We start from the raw sequence: 23,164 nt of genomic DNA, 5'->3' as shown, positions 1-23,164 counted from the left end.
TATATATATGTGTGTATATATATGTGTATGTATATGTGTGTGTGTGTGTGTATATATATACACTGTATATGTGTAAGTATGTATGTGTGTGTATATATATGTGCATCTATGTGTGTGTTTATGTATATGTGTGTGTTACTGCGCCTGCGTGGGGAATAGTGGTGACGTCTATGTTTTACTTGTGCAGCCGCAGTAACAGCCTGCGCAAGTGAAAGATATATGTGCAGTGAAATTAACAGGTGACGTTACTGCGGCTGCACAAGTAAAACAGACGTCACCGCTATTACCCATGCACACCAGGACACCATATTACAGCCAGGACATCAGGACTCCATATCTTAAACAGGACATCATATCACAGCCAGGACACCAGGACACAGATATACATCACCTGTTAATTTCACCGCACTCCCGATGCGATGCGACCGTCCTGTCTGAAATATACTGGTGAATGAGGAGATGCTGCCAGCACAGCTTCAGTGACTAGCGGTGACATCACTGAAGCTGTTCTCGCAGCCAGGCTGAACTGCAGTGACCTCAGGACCATGGGAAAATACCAGCTATTCTTCTATTTATCTCTCTATCTGCAATACAAATACATACATAAAGATAGATGTATATATACAGCTCTGGCAAAAATTAAGAGACCACTTCCAAATGTTAAGTTTGTCTGATTTTTCTCTTTATAGGTACATTTTTGAGTAAAATGTAAATTGTCCTTTTAGTCTACAAACTTCTGACAACATATCTCTGAATTTCCAAGCAATAAATTTTGTATTTTTTTTTCTGAAAAGGAGAAATCGTTAAAAACACAGTGCTTTCAGACCTCAAATAATCCAAAGAAAACAAGTTCATAATCATTTAGAAACAGCGTCGGACTGGAACACCTTGGGCCCACCAGAGAAAATCATTCTTGGGGCCCACTATGTAGCTGCATAGAGTTAAATACCAGACCACCAATTATGCGGTAAAACACGCTAATATCTGGGTATAATATAAGGTTGTACATGTCTTAATTATGTAGCAGGAGTTGGGGTAGCCCCCTCATAGAATATAAAGCAGCCCCCTCACATAGTATAATGCAGCCATCTCATAGAATATAATGCAGCCATCTCATAGAATATAATACTGCCCCCCTCATAGGGAATAATGCACCCCCTCATAGGGTATAATGCACCCCCTCATAGGGTATAATGCACCCCCTCATAGGGTATAATGCTGCCCCCCTCATAGGGTATAATGCTGCCCCCCTCATAGGGTATAATACTGCCCCCCTCATAGGGTATAATGCTGCCTCCTCATAGGGTATAATACTGCCCCCCTCATAGGGAATAATGCACCCCCTCATAGGGTATAATGCTGCCCCCTCATAGGGTATAATACTGCCCCCCTCATAGGGTATAATACTGCCCCCCTCATAGGGAATAATGCACCCCCTCATAGGGTATAATACTGCCCCCCTCATAGGGTATAATGCTGCCCCCTCATAGGGTATAATGCTGCCTCCTCATAGGGTATAATGCTGCCCTCCTCATAGGGTATAATGCTGCCTCCTCATAGGGTATAATGCTGCCCTCCTCATAGGGTATAATGCTGCCCCCCTCATAGGGTATAATACTGCCCCCCTCATAGGGTATAATGCTGCCCCCCTCATAGGGTATAATGCTGCCCCCCTCATAGGGTATAATGCTGCCCTCCTCATAGGGTATAATGCTGCCTCCTCATAGGGTATAATGCTGCCTCCTCATAGGGAATAATGCTGCCCTCCTCATAGGGTATAATGCTGCCCTCCTCATAGGGTATAATGCTGCCCTCCTCATAGGGTATAATGCTGCCCTCCTCATAGGGAATAATGCTGCCCTCCTCATAGGGTATAATGCTGCCCTCCTCATAGGGTATAATGCTGCCCTCCTCATAGGGTATAATGCTGCCCTCCTCATAGGGTATAATGCTGCCTCCTCATAGGGTATAATGCTGCCCTCCTCATAGGGTATAATGCTGCCCCCCTCATAGGGTATAATGCTGCCCCCCTCATAGGGTATAATACTGCCCCCCTCATAGGGTATAATACTGCCCCCCTCATAGGGTATAATGCTGCCCCCCTCATAGGGTATAATGCTGCCTCCTCATAGGGAATAATGCTGCCCTCCTCATAGGGTATAATGCTGCCTCCTCATAGGGTATAATGCTGCCCCCTCATAGGGTATAATGCTGCCCCCTCATAGGGTATAATACTGCCCCCTCATAGGGAATAATGCACCCCCTCATAGGGTATAAAGCTATATAGATATATAGATATAGAGTTAGATAGATATAGATAGAAAGATAGATGTAGAAATAGATAGATATAGAGATAGATAGTAGATAATGGATAGAAAGTAGATAATGGATAGATATAGATAGAAAGATTCATAGAGATAGATAGAGATAGATATAAAGATAGATATAGAAAGAAATATAGATAGATAGGTAGATAGATATAGAGATAGATAGAAAATAGATAATGGATAGATAGATAGATAGATAGATATAGATAGATAGCTATAAATAGAAAGATATAGAGATAGATAGATATAGATAATAGAGATAGATAATAGATAGAGATATACAGATATAATAATAATAATATAGACATATATAGATAGATATAGAGATAGATGGCTATAAATAAAAATAGATATAGAGATATATAGAGATAGATAGATATAGAGATATAGAGACAGATAGATATAGAAAGATAGATATAGAGATAATAGCTAGATATATATATATGTATAGAGATAGATAGATATAGAGTTAGAAAGATAGATATAGAGAGATATAGAGATAGATAGAGATAGCTAGATAGATAGATGGATAGATAGATATAGATAATAGAGATAATAGATAGATATAATAGATAGATATAGAGATAGATGGATAGATCAATAGATAGATAGATAAAGAGAGAGAGATAGAGATAGAGATTGATAGATAATGAGATATAGAGATAGATATAGAGATATAGTGTTAGATAGAAAGATAGATATAGAGATAGATAGATATAGAGATAGATATGGATATAGATAGATATGGATATAGAGATAACAGATATAGAGATAGATAGATAGATATAGAGATAGATAGATATAGAGATAGATAGATATAGAGATAGAGATAATATATAGATAGATATAGAGATAATATATAGATAGCTATAGAGAGAGATATAGAGATAGATATAGAGAGAAACAGATATATATATATAGAGATAGATATAGAGATAGATAGGTAGATAGATATAGAGATAATAGATATAGAGATAGATAGATATAGATATAAAGATAGATAGAGAGAGCGGTAGATAGAGAGAGATAGATATAGAGAGAGATAGATACAGAGATAGATAAATAGATAGAGAGATAGATATAGATATAGATAATAGATAGAGATAGATAATAAATATAGAGATAACAGATAGATATAGAGATAGAGTAAGATAGAAAGATATAGAGATAGGTAGATATAGATAATAGAGATAGCTAGATAGATAGATATAGATAGATATAGATAGAAAGATAGATATAGAGATAGATGTAGAGATAGAAAGATAGAGATAGAGCGATAGATAGAGATAGATATAGATAATAGATAGAGATAAATAGATAGATAGAGAAAGATAGACAGATATAGAGATAGATATAGAGATAGAAAGATAGATAGATATACAGAGAGATAGATATAGAGATAGAGATAAATAGATAGATATAGAGAGAGATATAGAGAGAAATAGATATAGATATAGAGATAATAGATATATATAGAGATAGATAGATATAGATATAGAGAGAGATAGATACAGAGAAAAGATATAGAGATAAATAGATAAAGATAGATAGATATATAGATATAGAGATAGAGATAGATAGATAGATATAGAGAGAGATATAGAGACTAGAGAGAAATAGATATAGATATAGAGATAATAGATATATATAGAGATAGATAGATATAGATATAGAGAGAGATAGATACAGAGAAAAGATATAGAGATAAATAGATAAAGATAGATAGATATATAGATATAGAGATAGAGCGATAGATATACAGAGAGATAGATATAGAGATAGATAGAGATATATAGATAGATAGCTATAGAGATATAGAGATAGATATAGAGAGAAATAGAGATAGATATAGAGATAGATAGAGATAGATATATAGATATAGATATAAAGATAGATATAGAGATAGATATAGATATAGAGATAGAGCGATAGATAGCGAGAGATATAGATATAGAGATAGATAGATACAGAGAAAAGATATAGAGAAAGATAACGGATAGATAAATAGATAGATAGGTATAGGGATAGATAGATATAGATATTAGATAGAGATATATATAGATAAAGATAGATAGATATAGATGGTAGCTAGATAGATAATAAATATAGAGATAATAGATATAGAGATAGAGTAAGATAGATAGATAGATATAGAGATAGATGTAGAGATAGAAAGATAGATATAAAGATAGAGCGATAGAGATAGATATAGATAATAGATAGAGATAGATATAGAGATAGATAGATATAGATAATAGATAGAGATAAAAAGATAGATAGATATAAGAGAGATAGAGAGAGAGATATATAGAGAAATAGAAATAGAAATAGAAATAGATAGATAGATAGATAGAGACAGATAGAGAGAGCGAGAGATATAAAAAAAAAACAAAAACACAATACTCACCTCTCCTCCTCGCTCCCACGCTGATCCCGGCCTCAGTGTCAGGAGCTGCCCCCTCTGCCAGACACACAGCGGGTGCGCGATGTAGTGACGTCATCGTGCACTGGCTGTGAGCCAGGAGCAGAGAGGACTGAGGGCGGCGCCGGCCCTGATGCAGAGCGGCTTACTGGGCTGGGGGCGGGGCCTCTGGGGTGGAGACTGTGAAATGATATTCACTGCTTCGCAGTGAATATTCATTTCTCTTTAGCAGCGGGGACAGGGGCTCCTGCCTCCTGACACCCGCTGCTACTCCGCTGGCAGGGGCCCCCATAGCAGCTGCATGGTGTGCGACACACCACTGGCTGGGGGCCCCTGGAGCAGCGGGGGCCCTAGGCAACTGCTGGCCCTGTATGGGCCCACCAGATGCCAGGGCCCACCGGCGAATCCTCCGGTTCCCCGGTGGGCCAGTCCGACGCTGTTTAGAAACAACAATACTAATGTTTTATCTCAAGAAGAGTTCAGAAATCAATATTTTGAGGAATAACCATGATTTTTAAAAACAGCTTTCATGCGTCCTGGAATTCTTGCCACCAGTCTTTCACACTGCTTCTGGCACAAAAAATTAAGCAGTTTTTCTTTGTTTGATGGCTTGTGACTATCCGTCATCCTCTTGATTACATTCAAGAGGTTTTCATTGGGGTTCAGGTTTGGAGAAAGGGCTGGCCATGACAGGGTTTTGATGTGTGGGTGTCTTACTTTTTGCCAGAGCTGTATATACACATCTATTCTATGTGCATATATCTATTCTATCTATTCTGTTCTAATCTGTCACTCTGTGATTATACTGTACGCGGCAGAGCATTTGCCAGCTTTTAATCTATCTACCGTATATATCTATTTATATAATTACCTTGTAATGTTTTCATTTTCTGTTCTGTCCAGATTTCATTGTATCCCAGAATTCCAAGTTGAGGAAGTTCACAGACCGCCATATTGGGACACTCAAGTGATGGGTGTCTCAATATGGAAACTTCTTCTGGTACCAACCTATTGTGCGGTACTACCAGTGGAACACCATCGCACCACACAGACAAACACACGCACACACACTCTATATGCCATACACACCACACACTCACACACTTACATACTCTCACACACTCACACTCACAGTCACACTCACACACACACTCACTCACTCACACACACTCACAAGTGATGGGTGTCTCAATATGGAAACTGCTGCTCGCACCAACCTATTGCGCGGTACCACCAGTGGAACACTGTCATAACATACACACTCTATACGCCGTACGCACAACACACACACACACACACTGTCATAAACACTCACATACTAACACACACTTACACTCTCACAATCACACTCAAAATCTCACAATCACATTCACAGTCACACTCACACACTCAAACTCACACACACTTACACACACTCACACACTTACACTCTCACAATAACACTCACAGTCACTCACACACTCACACAGTGATGGGTGTCTCAATTTGGAAACTGCTGCTCGTACCAACCTATTGCGCGGTACCACCAGTGGAACACTGTCGTAACACACACACACACTCTATACGCCATACGCACCACACACACACACACTCTCACACACATACACTCACATACTCACACACTTACACACTCACAGTCACACTCACATGCAATTATTACCTGGGCAATACTAAGGAAATCCTGAAAACATGACCCGTTGGTGGGCCTTGAGGACTGGAGTTGGGGAACCCTGCCCTAGCAGCAGAATCTTACATAGAGACAATATATACAAAGTAATCAGCTCTTGCAACCTTCTCAAACTTATGTATACAGTCTTGTTTTGTCACTTTCAAGGTGCAGTGTGCAGACTGATTAAGCTAAATGATAAGAAAAATGCCCTAGGAGGCTCATCACCAGTTCACACTGTAGTTGCTTATCAACAGAAAATCAAACACAGATATAGCAGCCCTAGTTCTTTAAATTGATAAATATGCCACCCTAGGGTCCACTGTACATTATCATATCATGCAGGCCCAAATGTGTGCCACAAGAAAAATCCTGCAAGAGTCAGTATAAGGTCGGAGTCAGACTTGCGAGAAACTCAGATGAGACTCGTATGTCAATACCCAGCACATGCGCAGCAGCACCTCCACACAATTAAGATGACCTCCACTCCCGTTGAATGCCATGCCACGCACGCGCTGCTCAAAGAAAATGGCGCCGGCGCAGAACCGACCAAAGTGTCCGAAGTCTCCACCTGTGAGTGCAGCTGCACACGCAACTCACAAAAACCAACGGCTGTAAGTAATTACAGCAGGGATGTTCACCCCAGGATAAATAGAGAATGGTGACACCTGTGTTCTGCAACCCAGGGGTGAGCCCCAAAATGTATGCATCTGTAGGAGAAGGTGACCACGCTGTGTGCCCGAACCAGAACCAAGGGGGCTGTCACCAAGGTTCCTAGTGTTTCCGGGGGACACTATTAGGAGACGGACCACAGAGAGCTCCAGAAAGGTTGAGGGAGGAGCTAGTATAAAAAGGGCTGAGGACACCAGGAGACGGCAGATGACGGAGCAGGAGAGAAGGAGCAAGGCAGCTAGAGGGCACCAGAGAGCCAGAGACGAGAGAGGAGAGCAGCGACGGGAGAGACTGAAGGGAGACTCACCGCCGACAGAAGGGAGACGGCACCGAGCCGTCCAATGGAGAGACACCGACCGCCTGACCATGCTCCCAGCGGCCACCACCGCCCGACTCCACCCCACGGGTGCGACCTGTACGCTACCGCCCGTGGCCGCTCCCTCCCGACTCCACCCGGCGGGTGCGGCCCGTATGCTGCCGCCCGTGGCTGCCACCTGACTCCAGCCCATGGGTGCAGCCTATCCACTGCTGTCCAACTCCAGCCCGTGGCCGTGGCCTGTCTGCTGCCACCCACGGCCCCCGCAGCTCGGCTCAGGCCCGCGGCTGTGGCCTGTTTACCGCCACCTGCGGCTGCCACTGTCCGTCCTCAGCTGGTGGCTGCGGCCTACACGTCCGGTCCCCAGGCAACGCCATCCCGCCTCCGCCGGGAGGTGGGACGCAGAGGAAATCTTCAGGGGCCTGCTGCGCCCCTACTTCGCCGGGGCATAGGAACGCCCGAAGTCTCCGCCAAATCCTTGTAGGCTGGGCTCAATGGCTGAAACGCCGAAGCAACACCGACCACTACTCTGCCGGACGTTATAGAGGATAAGTGACACGTTGTAGTTAATATTCAGGACCCGTAGTCGGCCCTATAGTGACCGGTCTTTGCTGGGATAGTCATGTTCGCTTTCCCAGTGTATTCTTGTTTTGATCCCTGCAAGGATAACTATTGTTAGCTTGTTTGGTTGCTCGATATAGCCCTAAAGGCATATATAAAGGTATATATAAAAGTACATCTTAAGTTCATCCCGTCTCCCGTCTCGTCACTGCATCCCGCGTACCTGCGATTACTACACATCTAACATGGAGCATGGTCTGATCATACCAAATCTCCTGGGCAGGGGAGGGAGCAAAAGAGAGTATTCTAGTAAACCCATAAAAAATGGAAGAAAACTGTAATGCTGAGGTTGTGTGCACACGTAACATAAATGCTGTGTTCTTTCTGCTGCTTTTTTCCTGCACATTTTCTGCAGGTGTCGGCACCACACAACACAATAACAATCTTCTCTTATCCTTGAGTGCTTGCTGTGTTTCTTTTATGTATTTTCCTCTTATTTGATATGATTTTGGGGCAGATATGAAGCAGAGTTTTTACCATTTTTTAATAGTACAGAAAAGCTTTGATTCTGCTCTTAGAAATGCAACTGTTTTTTTTTCAGAAGCCCATGGAGAAAAAACGCACCAAAAATTGCATTGTTCAGCAGCGTCTTTAGACCACAGAATGTGGAGATTTCATGATATCACATCCCGCTTGCTTGGAAATTCAGCCCTTGTTCACATGTAGCGTAAATGCTGTGTATTTTCTGCTGCTTTGGTTTGCACAAAAATTCTTCTGTGTTTAACTGTCCAAGCAAAGTGGATGTGATTTCATGAGAACTGCACCCCCTGTGCACCCAAGGAAACTGCTGAACTGTGCGGTTTTGGTGCTTTTTTCACTCTTGTCTTCTATGTGGAGCCTAAAAATAAAGCATGTAAAAAACTGCAGATTCTTTCTTATCTGCAGAATCAAAACTTTTCTGCACTGAAAAAACACATTAAAAATGCAACTTCACATCTGCACCGAAAACCCATCAAACCCATGTTCTAAGAACATCTGCAGAAATCAAAAACCACAGTATTCCTGCGACGTGTGAACATGGCCTAACATCCACAAAAAAACCTGATGTCGTAAAACAAAGCTACATAAAGATGAGAAAGTTCTGGAGGTTCTGACTGTGAATGAAGGAACAAAAAAAATCCATAGGTCTCAACTAGAGATGAGCAGGACACACAGATGACGTCCCGCCAGCCCTGGCTAATAAAAAGTAACACGGGAAGGTTAGAGATTTGCAGCCAGCCGTCAAGATGCCAGGTACCACTGACCGGGACGCTGGACCAGAGACACATGAATCAATCCACTCATCTCATGCTGTACATATACACACACAAATACAAAAACATAAAAGTAAGACTATAGATCTCCATTACATGAACTGATGCACTAAATCCCGTTGAATTATGAGAAAGCACACTGGGAAAGAGCAAGCATATACACAACACACAAAACAATGTCAGAATGGATAACCATGTAGGTGTAGATACAAGCTTAAAAATTTGAATGCCAGACCATTCGGCTAAAAAACTGATTATAAGGGCTCATACTCACTGGCGAGAAATCCGGATGAGTGCAATCCAATAAAAAATCGTATTGAACTCGAACCAATGTTATTTAATAGGTGACATCTCATTTGCGATTTTTTTTTTCAGCCGAAATTGGACTGAGAAAAAAATCGCAGCATGCTGCTTATTGCTGCGATTCTCGGATGAGACTTGCCAATGCAAGTCAATGGGTGCAAGAAAAAATCGGACAGCACTCGCACCATGTGAGTGCTGTCTGATTTTTACGCACCGGTGTCCCTTGAAAAGCCGGCAATTCATATGTGGCTATACAGTAAAATCACACTGACATGTTATAATACAAAAGATAGAATACATGTATACACATAGAATAGGTATGTGCATATATATATATATATATATATATGTCAGTGACACACATATACAGTTAGGTCCATATATATTTGGACAGAGACAGCATTTTTCTAATTTTGGTTCTAGACATTACCACAATGAATTTTAAACAAAACAATTCAGATGCAGTTGAAGTTCAGACTTTCAGCTTTCATTTGAGGGTATCCACATTAAAATAGGATGAAGGGTTTTGGAGTTTCAGCTCCTTAACATGTGCCACCCTGTTTTTAAAGAGACCAAAAGTAATAGGACAGATTAAATATTTGTAAATAAAATGTTCATTTCTAGTACTTGGTTGAAAACCCTTTGTTGGCAATGACTGCCTGTCTTGAACTCATGGACATCACCAGACGCTGTGTTTCCTCCTTTTTGATGCTCTCTCTTTTTTGTGCTTTCTCTGCATGTGTTTATGTGGCTGCAGGTACTGGTCATGTCTAACCAGTGCCATTTATTATAAATTTTATGAATATTTGTATATTGTCTCAATAAACATTACCTTTCGTATTTCCAAACTCTTTGTCCCCTTATTTTAAATATTTTTATTATTTATTTATCATTATTTTTTATGATCTTTATGTTCAGTGTTCTCCTCTTTTAGGCCGGGGTCACACTAACCGGCGCAAAATACGGTGCGTAGTTTACAGGCGTAAAACAGATGAATAACCCCTAAATAGTGCTCCGTAGGTCATCCGTAAGCAAGGTGCGGTCGTGTATTTTGCGCATGTGAGCATCCATATGTAATCCGTATGGCATCCGTATGCAATCCATATGGCGAAATTTTCTCGAAGCCTTGCAAAATGGACATTTAACGGTTTTGAGGCCTGCTAACTATTTAAATCATAAGCCTGCACTCTATTTATTGGCTCAGGAACAGGTGGCAGCCTCCATTCTGTCTATTTGTCACCTTGCCTTCACTAGGTGTGTTGGTGTTGTATGAGCAACATGGCAAACAGTCTGACTTTCAACACAACTGAGCAGGTTCTCTTCATCTGGCTTTTGTCACGCCGCTTTGGCCAACCATACCCAGTGATAGTGGATCCGCGGAGGAGGAGACGCATGTGAGCACATCCACTTTTGAGGCAGCGACTCACAAGAGTTAATTTTCACTGCCTCTATTCTTCTCTGCGGGAGCATCCTTTCAAATTCTACCAATACTGTTGCATGAGCCTTGCAACATTTGATCGACTCTTGGAGACAGTGCGCCCTGGGATAACCTTTCAGGATACAAGGAAGCGCAAAGCTATATCTGCAGAGGAGCGACTTCTACTCACAATACGGTATGTACTACACAACCATATTCTCTATGTTCATGATGTGTTGGGCAAAGTTTGAATTTTTGCCTTCTTGGAGTAAGTTTTAGGCCCTCATCTTAGTCCACATATGTTATGTGGAATATGTACTGAATATCACTTACTCATTGTGCAAAGCAAGATGTGTGTGTTATTTGCTCTGAAATCTTACCAAGTTTGGTATGTATGGACCTGTTTGTTTTGTAAATGTGTGCATTCGACAATCATCCTTTTCTGTTGTTCTTCAGCTTCCTGGCCACTGGCCTGTCTTATGCTGTCCTCCACCATGAGTTTCTGATTGGAAGATCAACCATATCTGGCATAGTCAGATCAACATGTATTGAAATATGGACAAGACAATATCAAGTCATCATGCTCGAGGCTAGGATGGAAGACTGGTTGAGGATATCAAGGGACTTTGAGGAAGAATGCCAGTTTCCAAATTGTATTGAGGCCCTTGATGGCAAACATATCCGGGTGCGTAAGCCGCCGAACTCTGGCTCCCAATTCTTCAATTATAAACAATACTTTTCTGTTGTATTGTTGGCTGTGGCTGACCCTCAATACAGGTTTATAATTGTTAACATTGGGGAATATGGAAGGACGGGAGACTCTAGAGTCTTTAATATGTCAGAGACACCGCACTGAACTTGCTCACTGAGCCAGTGTGCGGGTCCTGAGTAAAGCAAAAGCGTGCTCAAAGCTACCTGTGGAGCGGGCAGCAACCGAATAGATGCGTACTTCAGAGCCGCAGGACCTGAAGCACGTGACTGCTAGAGGCGTGGCCTAAACTCCACAGAGCCAGGAGCTGCAAGACAATTCCTAGCAGAGTAACTGCGAGACAAAGTTACCCAGGGGCATAGACAGTGAGAATAGTCAGGACGTAGCCAATGAGTCACACACAGAGATAGCTGCAAGGTATCAAAGGGGCGAGCAGAGAGTAGTCAGGTCACAGGCAGTGAGTCGTACACAGATATAGCTACAAGGTACCAAAGGGGCGAGCAGAGAGTAGTCAGGTCACAGGCAATGAGTCATACACAGATAATAATGCAGTACAAAATCAACAGGCAAACTCACAACGGGAAACAGGGCCGGGTCAGAACCATATAAACAAGCTATAACAACACAAAGGCACACGGTGGTCAGCACACTAGGCCAATGGCAAAAGTATAACTGGCAGGGATTGAAGCTTCCCAGGGGTTTAAGAAGCTCTCCCAGAACCAGAAAGAGGCCACAATCATTAACCCCAAGTGTGCAGGTAAAAACCTGCACAGAGCTCCAGACATTAACCCCCGGTGTGCAGCTCAAAAACCTGCACTGGGATCATGACAGTACCCCCCTCTCAACGGGGGGCCTCTGGACCCCCAGGCTTCCCCGGGTACTTGGCATGGAAAGCCCGAACCAGGCGATCTGCATGTACCGAGCGAGCAGGGACCCATGAGCGCTCTTCTCGTCCATATCCCTTCCAGTGGACCAGGTACTGCAAAGAGCGGCGCACCAGTCGAGAGTCCACAATATGTCCGACCTCATACCCCAATTGACCCTCCACCAGCACTGGAGGAACAACGGTCTCGGAGTTCTCTTTGACAGATCCTGCGGGTTTCAACAGAGACTTATGGAACACATTAGATATTTTTAAGGAGGCGAAGAGACGCAACCTATATGCCACAGGGTTGACTATCTCCATAATCTCGTACGAACCAATGAACTTTGGTCCCAACTTAACTGATGGTACCTTTAAGTTGATGTTACGTGTGGAGAGCCAAACCTTCTCTCCCACCTGAAACATGTCTCCCGAGGCTCTCTTTTTGTCCGCAAAATATTTGTATCTCCCCTGGGCCCGAGAGATATTATGCCGGACTTCAGGCCAGAGGTTTTTTAACCGTTGAACGGACCCCTCTGCTCCTGGACAACCGGAATCCACCCAAGAAAACTCCCCAAAATGCGGATTAAAGCCATAGTTAATCAGGAATGGGGACATGTTGGTGGACTGACTCACCCGGTTGTTAAAAGCGAATTCAGCCAACGGTAATGCATCACACCAATCCTTCTGTCTGGCGGAGGTCAGACACCTGAGAATTTGTTCCAGGGATTGATTGGTGCGTTCTGTCTGACCATTGCTCTCCGGGTGATATGCCGACGAGAAGGAGAGTGAGATGCCCTATTTCATACAGAACGCCCTCCAAAATTTGGCCACAAACTGCACACCTCTGTCAGACACAACATTCAGGGGTACCCCATGCAATCGGACCACATGCTGCACAAACAACCTTGCCAATGTTTCTGCTGAAGGTAATGCTGCCAAGGGAATGAAATAGGCCTGTTTAGAAAACCTATCCATCACCACCCAGATCACGGTATTGCCCCTGGAAGGTGGAAGGCCGGTAATAAAATCCATGGAAAGATGAGTCCATGGCCTATCAGGAACCGGTAAAGGTATGAGTTCCCCAGCCGGTCGGTTATGCGAGCTTTTGGAACAGGCACACATGCCACAAGCAGAAACAAATTCCTTGACATCGGACCTTAATGAAGGCCACCAAAAACCCCTGGCTACTGCCTCTCTAGTGGCCGTGATACCTGGATGAGCACTCAGCCTAGAATCATGAAACTCCTGCAGAAGTCTAGGCCGCAATGAATCTGGAACAAACAGTTTATCGCCTGGCCTGGTTGCCAGAGCTAGGGCCTGAGCCCTTAGGATTTCTTGTTCCAACTCAGTTGAGACCCCCGCCACTACCACCCCTGGGGGAAGAATGGAGGACGGCGGCTCAGGAGGAGACACTGGATCAAAACTTCTGGACAGGGCATCCGCTTTGACATTTTTGGACCCCGGTCGAAAAGTAATTGAGAACTGAAATCGTGAAAAAAAAGTGACCAACGGGCCTGTCTAGGAGTAAGCCTCTTAGCAGATTCAAGGTATGCCAAATTTTTGTGATCCGTGACAACCGTGATAGGGTGAGCCGCCCCTTCCAAAAAGTGCCTCCATTCCTCAAACGCCAGCTTGACCGCAAGAAGTTCTCTATTGCCTACGTCATAGTTTTTCTCAGCTGAAGAGAACTTCTTGGAGAAGAAGGCACAGGGTTTGAGATTGGTAAGGGTGGCCGGACCCTGGGACAGCACAGCCCCTACCCCCACTTCAGAAGCATCCACCTCCACAATGAATGGTTTGGACGGATCAGGTTGCACCAACACCGGGGCAGACATAAAACATTTCTTAATCGCTGAGAAGGATTCCTTAGCGAGTATAGACCAATTTTTTACATCAGCTCCCTTCTGGGTAAGATCCGTGAGTGGTTTAACCACTTGTGAGAAACCTTTAATGAATCTCCGGTAATAGTTCGCAAATTCTAAGAAGCGCTGGAGCCTCTTGAGATCTCGAGGCTGAACCCAGTCAGCGATCGCCAGCACCTTCTTAGGATCCATACGAAACCCCTCACAGGACACAATCAACCCCAAAAAAGACAGCTCCTGTACAAAAAACGAACATTTTTCCAATTTGGCAAACAATTGGTTCTCCCTGAGTCTCTGGAGAACTGTCTTTAGATGTTGCAAGTGAGATTGACTGTCCAGGGAATACACCAAAATATCATCCAAATAAATAATAACAAAACGGCCTATCAGATCAGAAAACACAACATTGATGAAATTTTGGAAAATAGCGGGTGCATTAGTTAACCCAAATGGCATTACCAGGTTCTCAAAGAGTCCTTCTGATGTGAGGAATGCCGTTTTCCACTCGTCCCCTTCCCGAACCCTTATCAGATTGTAGGCCCCCCGCAGATCTAACTTGGAGAACCATTGGGCCCCAGCTAACTGGTTACATAAGTCTGGGATGAGGGGGAGCGGGTAAGAGTTCCTAACCGTTATCTTGTTCAGTTCCTGAAAGTCGAGGCACGGCCGCAAACCACCATCTTTTTTCTTCACAAAGAAGAACCCTGCTGCCACAGGTGACACAGAAGGCCTGATATGCCCTTTGCGGAGACTCTCAGTTATGTACTCCTTCATGGCTTGGCGCTCAGGCCCAGACAAATTGAACAATCAAGCCTTAGGTAACTTGGCTCCGGGTACTAAATCAATGGCACAATCATAGGGTCTATGTGGTGGCAGCGACTCAGCCTCACTTTCGGAAAAAACATCTTCGAAATCTTTCAGGTACTCCGGAATACCTTCCAGATCGACAGACGACACAGACACGGATTTAACAGCGTTAACAAGATGTCCCCGGTTACCACATTTATTATTGCATCCCCATTGAGTGATTTCCCCTGTATCCCAATCAATGGTAGGATTATGGCGTTGAAGCCAAGGCATCCCCAGTACCAGTCCTGCAGGCAAGTTATCTAGCACCAGACAACTTAGTTTCTCCACATGAGTGGAACCCACTTTTAGAGAAAAAAGTTCAGAACTGCAACAGATACCGTCTTGGGTAAGAGGAGATGAGTCAATTGCCACAAGTTTAACAGGATCATGAAGCCTGACTGTCCCTATCTTATTAAGAGTCATAACCTTGGTATCAATCAGGTTCACAGCCGAACCGCAGTCAATAAAAGTAGTAGTCTGAACAGGACCATAACCAAGTTCCAGTTCCACCTGCAGCACCATTTTTGCACATGAGGAAAATTGTACCTGAAGGTCTGGGTAGCCTCCTCGATTACTACCCAGACCTAGTCGTTTCCCGCCATCTTGGAGGATGACGGACAGGAGGGGCAGTCCTTCTTCCAGTGTCCAGATTCCCCACAATAGAAACACAACTGCTTTTCCCGGCGGCGTCTTCTTTCCTTTCCCTCACAGGTGACAGCGCTCACCTCCATAGCCATAGGAAAAGTCTGGGTCTCATCTCCACTGAAGAATAAGGTCATTTCCCATTGCATAATGCCTCTAGCCCGCAGCCTGCGATCCATGCGTACCGCTTGGACCATGGCATCCTCCAGGGAGTCAGGCGGAGGATGAAGTGCCAAAGCATCCTTCAGACGTTCACACAGGCCTCTGTGGAACAGTCCCTGAAGGGCGGCATCACTCCAGGAAATCTCCGCTGCCCAACGTCTGAATTCAGTACAGAACCATTCGGCCGAGTGCTCCCCCTGACAGACACTCATCACTTTGTCCTCAGCCAACCGCACTCTATCAGGCTCATCATAAATAAGCCCTAAGGCTTCAAAAAATGCATACACAGACATTCTCTCAGGGGCAGAAGAGGAAAGCGAGAATGCCCAGGCCTGTGGGGACCCCCTAAGCAGGGACATCACCACCCCCACCCTCTGTTTCTCATCCCCAGAGGAGCGGGGTCTCAAAGAAAAAAAAAAGCTTACAGCCCTCCTTAAATGCCCTGAAATCATCCTTGTTACCAGAAAATATATCTGGCAATTTAACCGGGGATTCAGGTGGGACTACAATGACATCTCTATTCCCCACCTGCTGGAAGCCTGCGGAAAGTACCCCTTGAACTGAGTCCTCAACCCGCCGTTGGGACTGGGCCAGAGCTTGGTGTTCCAAACTAAGCTTCTGCAGTGACTGAGTCAAGCATTTCACCTGCTCAGATAAAGCACACATTGGGTCCATGCTGCAGAAGCGAGGAGAGAAAAAAAAATTGTAGGCCAGTTATAATGTCAGAGACACCACACTGGACTTGCTCACTGAGCCAGTGTGCGGGTCCTGAGTAAAGCGAAAGCGTGCTCAAAGCTACCTGTGGAGCGGGCAGCAACCGAATAGATGCGTACTTCAGAGCCGCAGGACCTGAAGCAGGTGACTGCTAGAGGCGTGGCCTAAACTCCACAGAGCTAGGAGCTGCAAGACAATTCCTAGCAGAGTAACTGCGAGACAAAGTTACCCAGGGGCATAGACAGTGAGAATAGTCAGGACGTAGCCAATGAGTCACACACAGAGATAGCTGCAAGGTACCAAAGGGGCGAGCAGAGAGTAGTCAGGTCACAGGCAATGAGTCGTACACAGATATAGCTACAAGGTACCAAAGGGGCGAGCAGAGAGTAGTCAGGTCACAGGCAATGAGTCATACACAGATAATAACGCAGTACAAAATCAACAGGCAAACTCACAACGGGAATCAGGGCCGGGTCAGAACCAAGCTATAGCAACACACAGGCACACGGGGGTCAGCACACTAGGCCAAAGGCAAAAGTATAACTGGCAGGGATTGAAGCTTCCCAGGGGTTTAAGAAGCTCGCCCAGAACCAGAAAGAGGACACAATCATTAACCCCAAGTGTGCAGGTAAAAACCTGCACAGAGCTCCAGACATTAACCCCCGGTGTGCAGCTCAAAAACCTGCACTGGGATCATGACACAATACTTCTATTATGGCTCAGCGGCTTCGCACCAACCAGTTGGATCTACCATCACCACGTCAGCTACCAGGCTCCACTCAAGAATGTGTCCCTTATGTCCTTGTGGCAGATGAGGCCTTTCAGTTAACACGCAATGTCATGAGGCCATATCCCCGGCGCAACCTTCACCACAGGGGCAGGATATTTAACTTGCGCCTATCACGTGCTCGGCGACTGGTGGAGTGTTCCTTTGGCATTCTTTGTGCCAAATGGCGGGTACTCCAGTCTGCCATTCAGCTGAGTGAACAAAATGTTAATGAAGTTGTGAAAGCCTGTGTGGTTCTTCATAACTTCACCAGGATACATGATTGTTCCTCCTCTGCTGGTGTTGTGTGTAGGCCGGACAATGTGCGTAGGGTGAGACCACCTATCAACCATCAACGTAGACCGATCTCTGGCCTCAAAGTGCGTGATCTTTTCACTAATTACTTTATGGCACCTCAGGGGGAACCTTCTTGGCAAGAGCATGCTGGATCTATGTTGGCAATGTTGGTTTGATGTGTGTCAAAATACGTATATTTCTACCCCTTCTGAATCTATGACTGTTGAATTGATTTGGTAAGCATATTTTGATAGAGGTTTGGACAATTAAGACAGAGACGTAAAGTGTAGTTGCCAAATTTTTACTTTTGCCTTTTTTTTGGTATTTTTTTTAGTTTGCTAGGCAAACATATTCTTGCCCTATGAAAAATTTGGGCAATGGCCCAAATTGGCCTTTTGGCATATTTCAACATTGTTGTTAAAACAAAATTACAAACATATCTTACAACAAACATAGTGCAATAACAACATTGCAACTTTACACATTTGTAATCCAAAGTAAAAAAGAGGAGTTATCTATCATCAAAATGAGCTACACAAGATAATACTAACATTTATTCTGAAGGTTTTCAAATCATATTAATAAGCCACCATGACAGGCAAGGCTACTTACGCGTTTCTGACACATATTACATGACTGTAATAAAGACAATATTTCACCGCACTATACTGGGAAAGTCAAAGGATCAAATTAGAAGACTGACTTGATAATACATAGTGAGAGCGTGATGGTCTTGAGGCTGTTTGCCTTGATTTTGGAATATAGTTAGCTGGCCTAAATTTTACTAAGTGAATATGGACAGCACGCCTTTTCTATGTATTATCAAGTGAGTACTCTATTTTGATCCTTTGACTTTGCCAGTATAAATGAAATATTGTATTTTTAACAGACATGTAATATGTCTCAGAAACGCATAAGGTAGCCTTGCCTGTCATGGTGTCTTAATCATATGATTTGAAAACCGTCATAAGAAATGTTAGTATTATCTGTTTTAGCTCATTTTGATGATGGAGAAAACCTCTTTTTTACTTTGGCTTGGGATTTTGACCACCAGTTCAAACACACTGGACATCTCCTCCCATCAGACCGCTTAAGAACACTCATGTACAGTATGGGTTTACTAATTCCATGTTTTTAGCCACTTATAAATTGTGGAATGTTGGGGAAGGAGAAGGCGGAGGAGCAGCCTGTGGTTGCTGCTGACTACTTTGAGCAACATCGCCCTGTGTGGGTGCATACTGTTGCCCATGCTGTTGGTACTGACCTTCCTCCTGTGCTTGTTGGGGGTAGTGGCCATAGTAATACTGCTGAGGGGCATCTTGTTGTGGCGGGTAGGCCCGTGTCTCATACCCACCAATATAGCCATGTCATCCCCAACCAGGTTGGGACCAGCCTCCAACACTGGGTTGGAAAAAGTGGCCATATTGGTGGGGTTGGCTAGAGCCAGAAATCTGTTGCTGCTGTTGGGAAGGTTGGGTAGGGGGAGGAAGGGGGTGAGGTGTAGGCCCATGTATTAGAGGATGTTCAGACCCTGCTTGAGCAAGCATCTGTGTGGGTGGTCTCATGCGCATTAGATTTCTGGGGGAAAGCTGCCACCTCTCCAGATATTCGAAAAGCTCATATGGGGTATTGGGGGGGTGCTTGCATCAAGCAGGATCTGAAAACATCCCCTAATACGGAGCCTGACCTCACGTGAAAGGGCACAGAGATAAAGGGTCAGGCTACGTGAGTAGGCCTCCTCCCCATCATCTGTAGTGACTCGAGACAAATAATTTAGGACCCCTGTGTCCACATTGGTCCTGCTTTCTTGAACAGCGACCTGGCGCCTTCTTCGGCCTCGCTGGGATGTAACAGCAGCCTGTGGGGATCCCCGCATCTGGGCAGTTGGGCTGCTGCTCAAGTTGTCCTGCTCTTCCAGGATGGGTGATGGGGCAGCAGCAGACGGTCCTGGTGGTGTGCTTTGTTGGGCAGCCAATGGGTTCTCCTGTGATGACTCATCTTCACCCATGCTTCTTGTAGGGGGAGAAGATGGGCCAGCCACCTCATCCCCTACAGGATCAATTATGGGCTCTGTCTCTGAGCCCGTTCCTTGATCCGTAAGGTTGGATTGAGTTCTGTTATGAAATAGAACAGAGGCAAAAATACATCAATATTTTTGGCCCTGTAAAGTATCGGTGTAATGTGGTGTGAGGTATGGACTTACGGTCTCAGATCCAGAATTGGGGCGAGGAAGGAGTGGAGGTCATAAAACACATATTTGCGTTTCACGTAGCCCGAATCCCCACTCCTGGAACGCTGCTGACGTTTCCGGCGGTATTGGTCCCGGATGCTTCGCCAGCGTTTCATCACATCTTCCACTGCAATGTGACAGGAAATATTATCAATTTCACATATTTCATCGGTGACATTTGCAACCAGTAGTCTAGGCATGTGGACTTCTGGGGTGTTCTTTGTAGCCAGGCTGGCATATCTAATTGGCCCATCCAGGCCAGATACACAGGGTCAGAATAGTTTATGCATCAAGTAACTACACTTAATAACTTGGTTGGCTAAGAGGAAGAGGAGCTTGTGGCCTGGGCAAAATTATGGCAGTGTGAAACTATGTGTCACATCAAAATCTACCCGCCTCATGAGGCAAAAAGGAGAAGGACAGGAAGGGGAGGGGGGCAGAATCTGTGATCATTTTTGTTTGTGAGGTATTTTAAATAATTTTTGGGCCTTGTACTTACTCAGTTTCTGCTGCTACTCACGTGGCCGATCACCAAAGTCATGGAACATCTGGCGACATATGCGCCTCCATGACGCCTCCTTTCTTGCACGGTTGACATAATTGGGATCCCTTTGGTCCCAAAGTTCTGGCCGCTCCTGCACTAATACTATAAGCATCTCCACATTAAGGAAATATGGCGCCATGACGCTGCTTTACTCCGTGGAGGCTGACTTCCTGGATGTCTGGAGCGCTTTTTGAGCTCATTTGCATGTCTAGGCTTCCTGATGATGGATTGGCCCATTTCCTGTCAGCAGCCAAAAGACCTGCGTATTTCTCGCAAGTCACACGTGTGGTCAGTGTGTAATCCGTATTTTTTGCGCACCCATAGACTTGCATTGGCGTATTACGGGCGTAGTACGCTGACAATAGCAGCATGCTGCGATTGGCAAGGACCGTAGAATACGGACGAGAAATATACGGCTGTTGGGAGCAAACCCATAGAGAATCATTTGTCTGTGTGTAATGCGTGCTTTTAGCGCCTCTCACTCGTCCGTATACCTCGCTAGTGTGACCCCGGCCTTATAATAAATCCTGTTGAAGCAGACTCCTCCCATCTCCTCATTTTGGTTTTGCTCCAGCTTCCTCCAATCAGCTCTCAGTAGTTATCTATCTTTCTCAGTGATATAAAAGTAGTAACTCTGCTTTAGGCCGGGGTCACACTTGTGAGAAACTCACACAAGTCTTGCGTCTCAGTACCTGGCACTGCTGCCAGCACTGCCACCGGCACTCAGGACCGGAGTGTGCGGCTGCATGTATTTCTATGCAGCTGAGCGCTCCGGTCCGAGAGGCGGCGGCAGTGCTGGGTATTGAGACGAGAGACTCATGCGAGTTTCTCGCAAGTGTGACCCCGGCCTTACTAACAGGATGAAAGTGTTTTTCTTTGTTAGCAGCATATAGTCATTTCTTTTGTAATAATGATGTAATTTCTATGCACGTTGCCTCTGAATAAATACAGCCATGTAATGAGCACCAGGTTAGGTGTCAGCAGAATTTATTGCATCAGATAACAATATACTAATCATATCACTATATTTATAGTATAAGCTACATGAGAGCCAGCAGTATGGTATATAATTGTCTCCAACAAAGTGTTAATCCGCACAGCTGGAAAACTCATTCATTGCACAAACAGCTGTGTAAGCTGGTACTGCAAATATGCGCACTATGGGAAGTGCGACATAAACCGGGGTGCCACTCTAAAGCAATTAGTCACAGCGGCTACACTAAAAAAGAAAACGGATGACACTCACCTGTTAAAATCTTCTTTATTCCAATACTTTAAAACATCGGCATAGGGAGGATGGGAGCGGGAGTGGAAATGACGACAGCTGTTTCGCGCTGCAGTTGCGCTTCTACTGGTCTCCTGGGAGACCAGTAGAAGCGCTACTGCAGCGCGAAATGGCTGTCATCATTTCCACTCACGCTCCCATCCTCCCTACGCCGATGTTTTAAAGTATTGGAATAAAGAAGATTTTAACCGGTGAGTGCCATCCGTTTTCTTTCATGGTATATAATTGAGTTATTGTACTTTTCCTGCAATTAGCCCAATGTCCTGAGAAAAAGCCAGCACCCCAGGCAAATGATCACACACAGGCAATCAATGCACAGTGGTATGTTAGCACCACAATCTGTCACAGCATCTCAGAATATGAACTAACCTAAGCAACATGTAACAGCAATGACTGCCTGCCTGGCATGTGATCATATTACAGCTCAGTGTTAGTGGCAGTGCCAGAAGCGGTAACATGACTGATACTGTCAGCATTGTGGTTTTTTCTGCATTTATCTCTGTTGCTTATTTTTTTCAGCTTGCTAATTAGTCTTCATGTTTTTTGCTGAATGCTCTACTATCTTTTAATGCCCTTTTCTTTTTTTGCAAATTTGTTTTCTCTTCCCTTTCTTCTACGAGCTATAACTTTTTTTCACTTTTTTGTCAATATAACCGTACAATTTTTTTTTTTACGCAGGGCAAGTTGTAGTTTTGAACAAAGTCACCTTGTTATATACTGAAAAAAAGAGAAAAAAAAAGACTCCAAGTGGGTTGAAATAGTGAATAAAAAAGAAAAACTGCTACTTTTTTTATTTTTGTTTTTATAGTGTTTATTGTGTGATAAAAATGACCTGGTAACGTGGTTCTCCACTACGATGATACAATAATTGATTAGTTTTAATTTTATTTGTATTGAACAAGGTAAAAAATATTAAAAATTTGTAATAACAAAATTTGGTTTCTGTTGTCATATTCTGAACCCATTGACGTTTATATTTTTCCATGGATGAAGTTGTATAAGTGTTTGCTTTTTACACAGTGAGCTGATATTTTCATTGATATCATTTTTACCCCTTTGTGATGGATCCAATTTTGATCTTAAGGCCAGGGTCACACTTGCGAGTGCAATGCGAGAAACATATGCGAGTCTCTCACCTCTGTACCCAGCACTGCCGCTGGCAATTCGGAGTGCATCATACTTTGGATGACTGGATGACCCTCCTTATAATTTTTTCATGGCTTTGCACTAACCAATTATTTA

At 44.0% G+C, this 23,164-nt stretch overlaps 2 protein-coding genes across 2 annotated transcripts in view; both read right to left on the bottom strand.

Annotated features, from left to right (window-relative positions):
* Positions 1-23,164, bottom strand: part of GABRB1 (gamma-aminobutyric acid type A receptor subunit beta1) — a 694,328-nt gene that overhangs the window by 289,694 nt on the left and 381,470 nt on the right. The window lies entirely within an intron of this gene.
* LOC141096729 (uncharacterized) lies at positions 18,840-21,282 on the bottom strand. Its single transcript, XM_073583458.1, has 2 exons — positions 20,067-21,282; positions 18,840-19,977 (listed from the first exon to the last, which is right to left on the bottom strand). The coding sequence occupies exons 1-2, from the start codon at positions 20,291-20,293 to the stop codon at positions 19,434-19,436; spliced, it is 771 nt and encodes a 256-aa protein (XP_073439559.1). The 5' UTR covers positions 20,294-21,282; the 3' UTR covers positions 18,840-19,433.

Source organism: Dendrobates tinctorius, unplaced genomic scaffold (assembly GCF_039654945.1).
Source record: "Dendrobates tinctorius isolate UK_male_01 unplaced genomic scaffold, ASM3965494v1 ptg000079l, whole genome shotgun sequence".
Lineage (NCBI taxonomy): Eukaryota > Metazoa > Chordata > Amphibia > Anura > Dendrobatidae > Dendrobates > Dendrobates tinctorius.
Note: the sequence above shows the minus strand (reverse complement) of the source record. Positions and strands in the feature narration are given on the sequence as shown.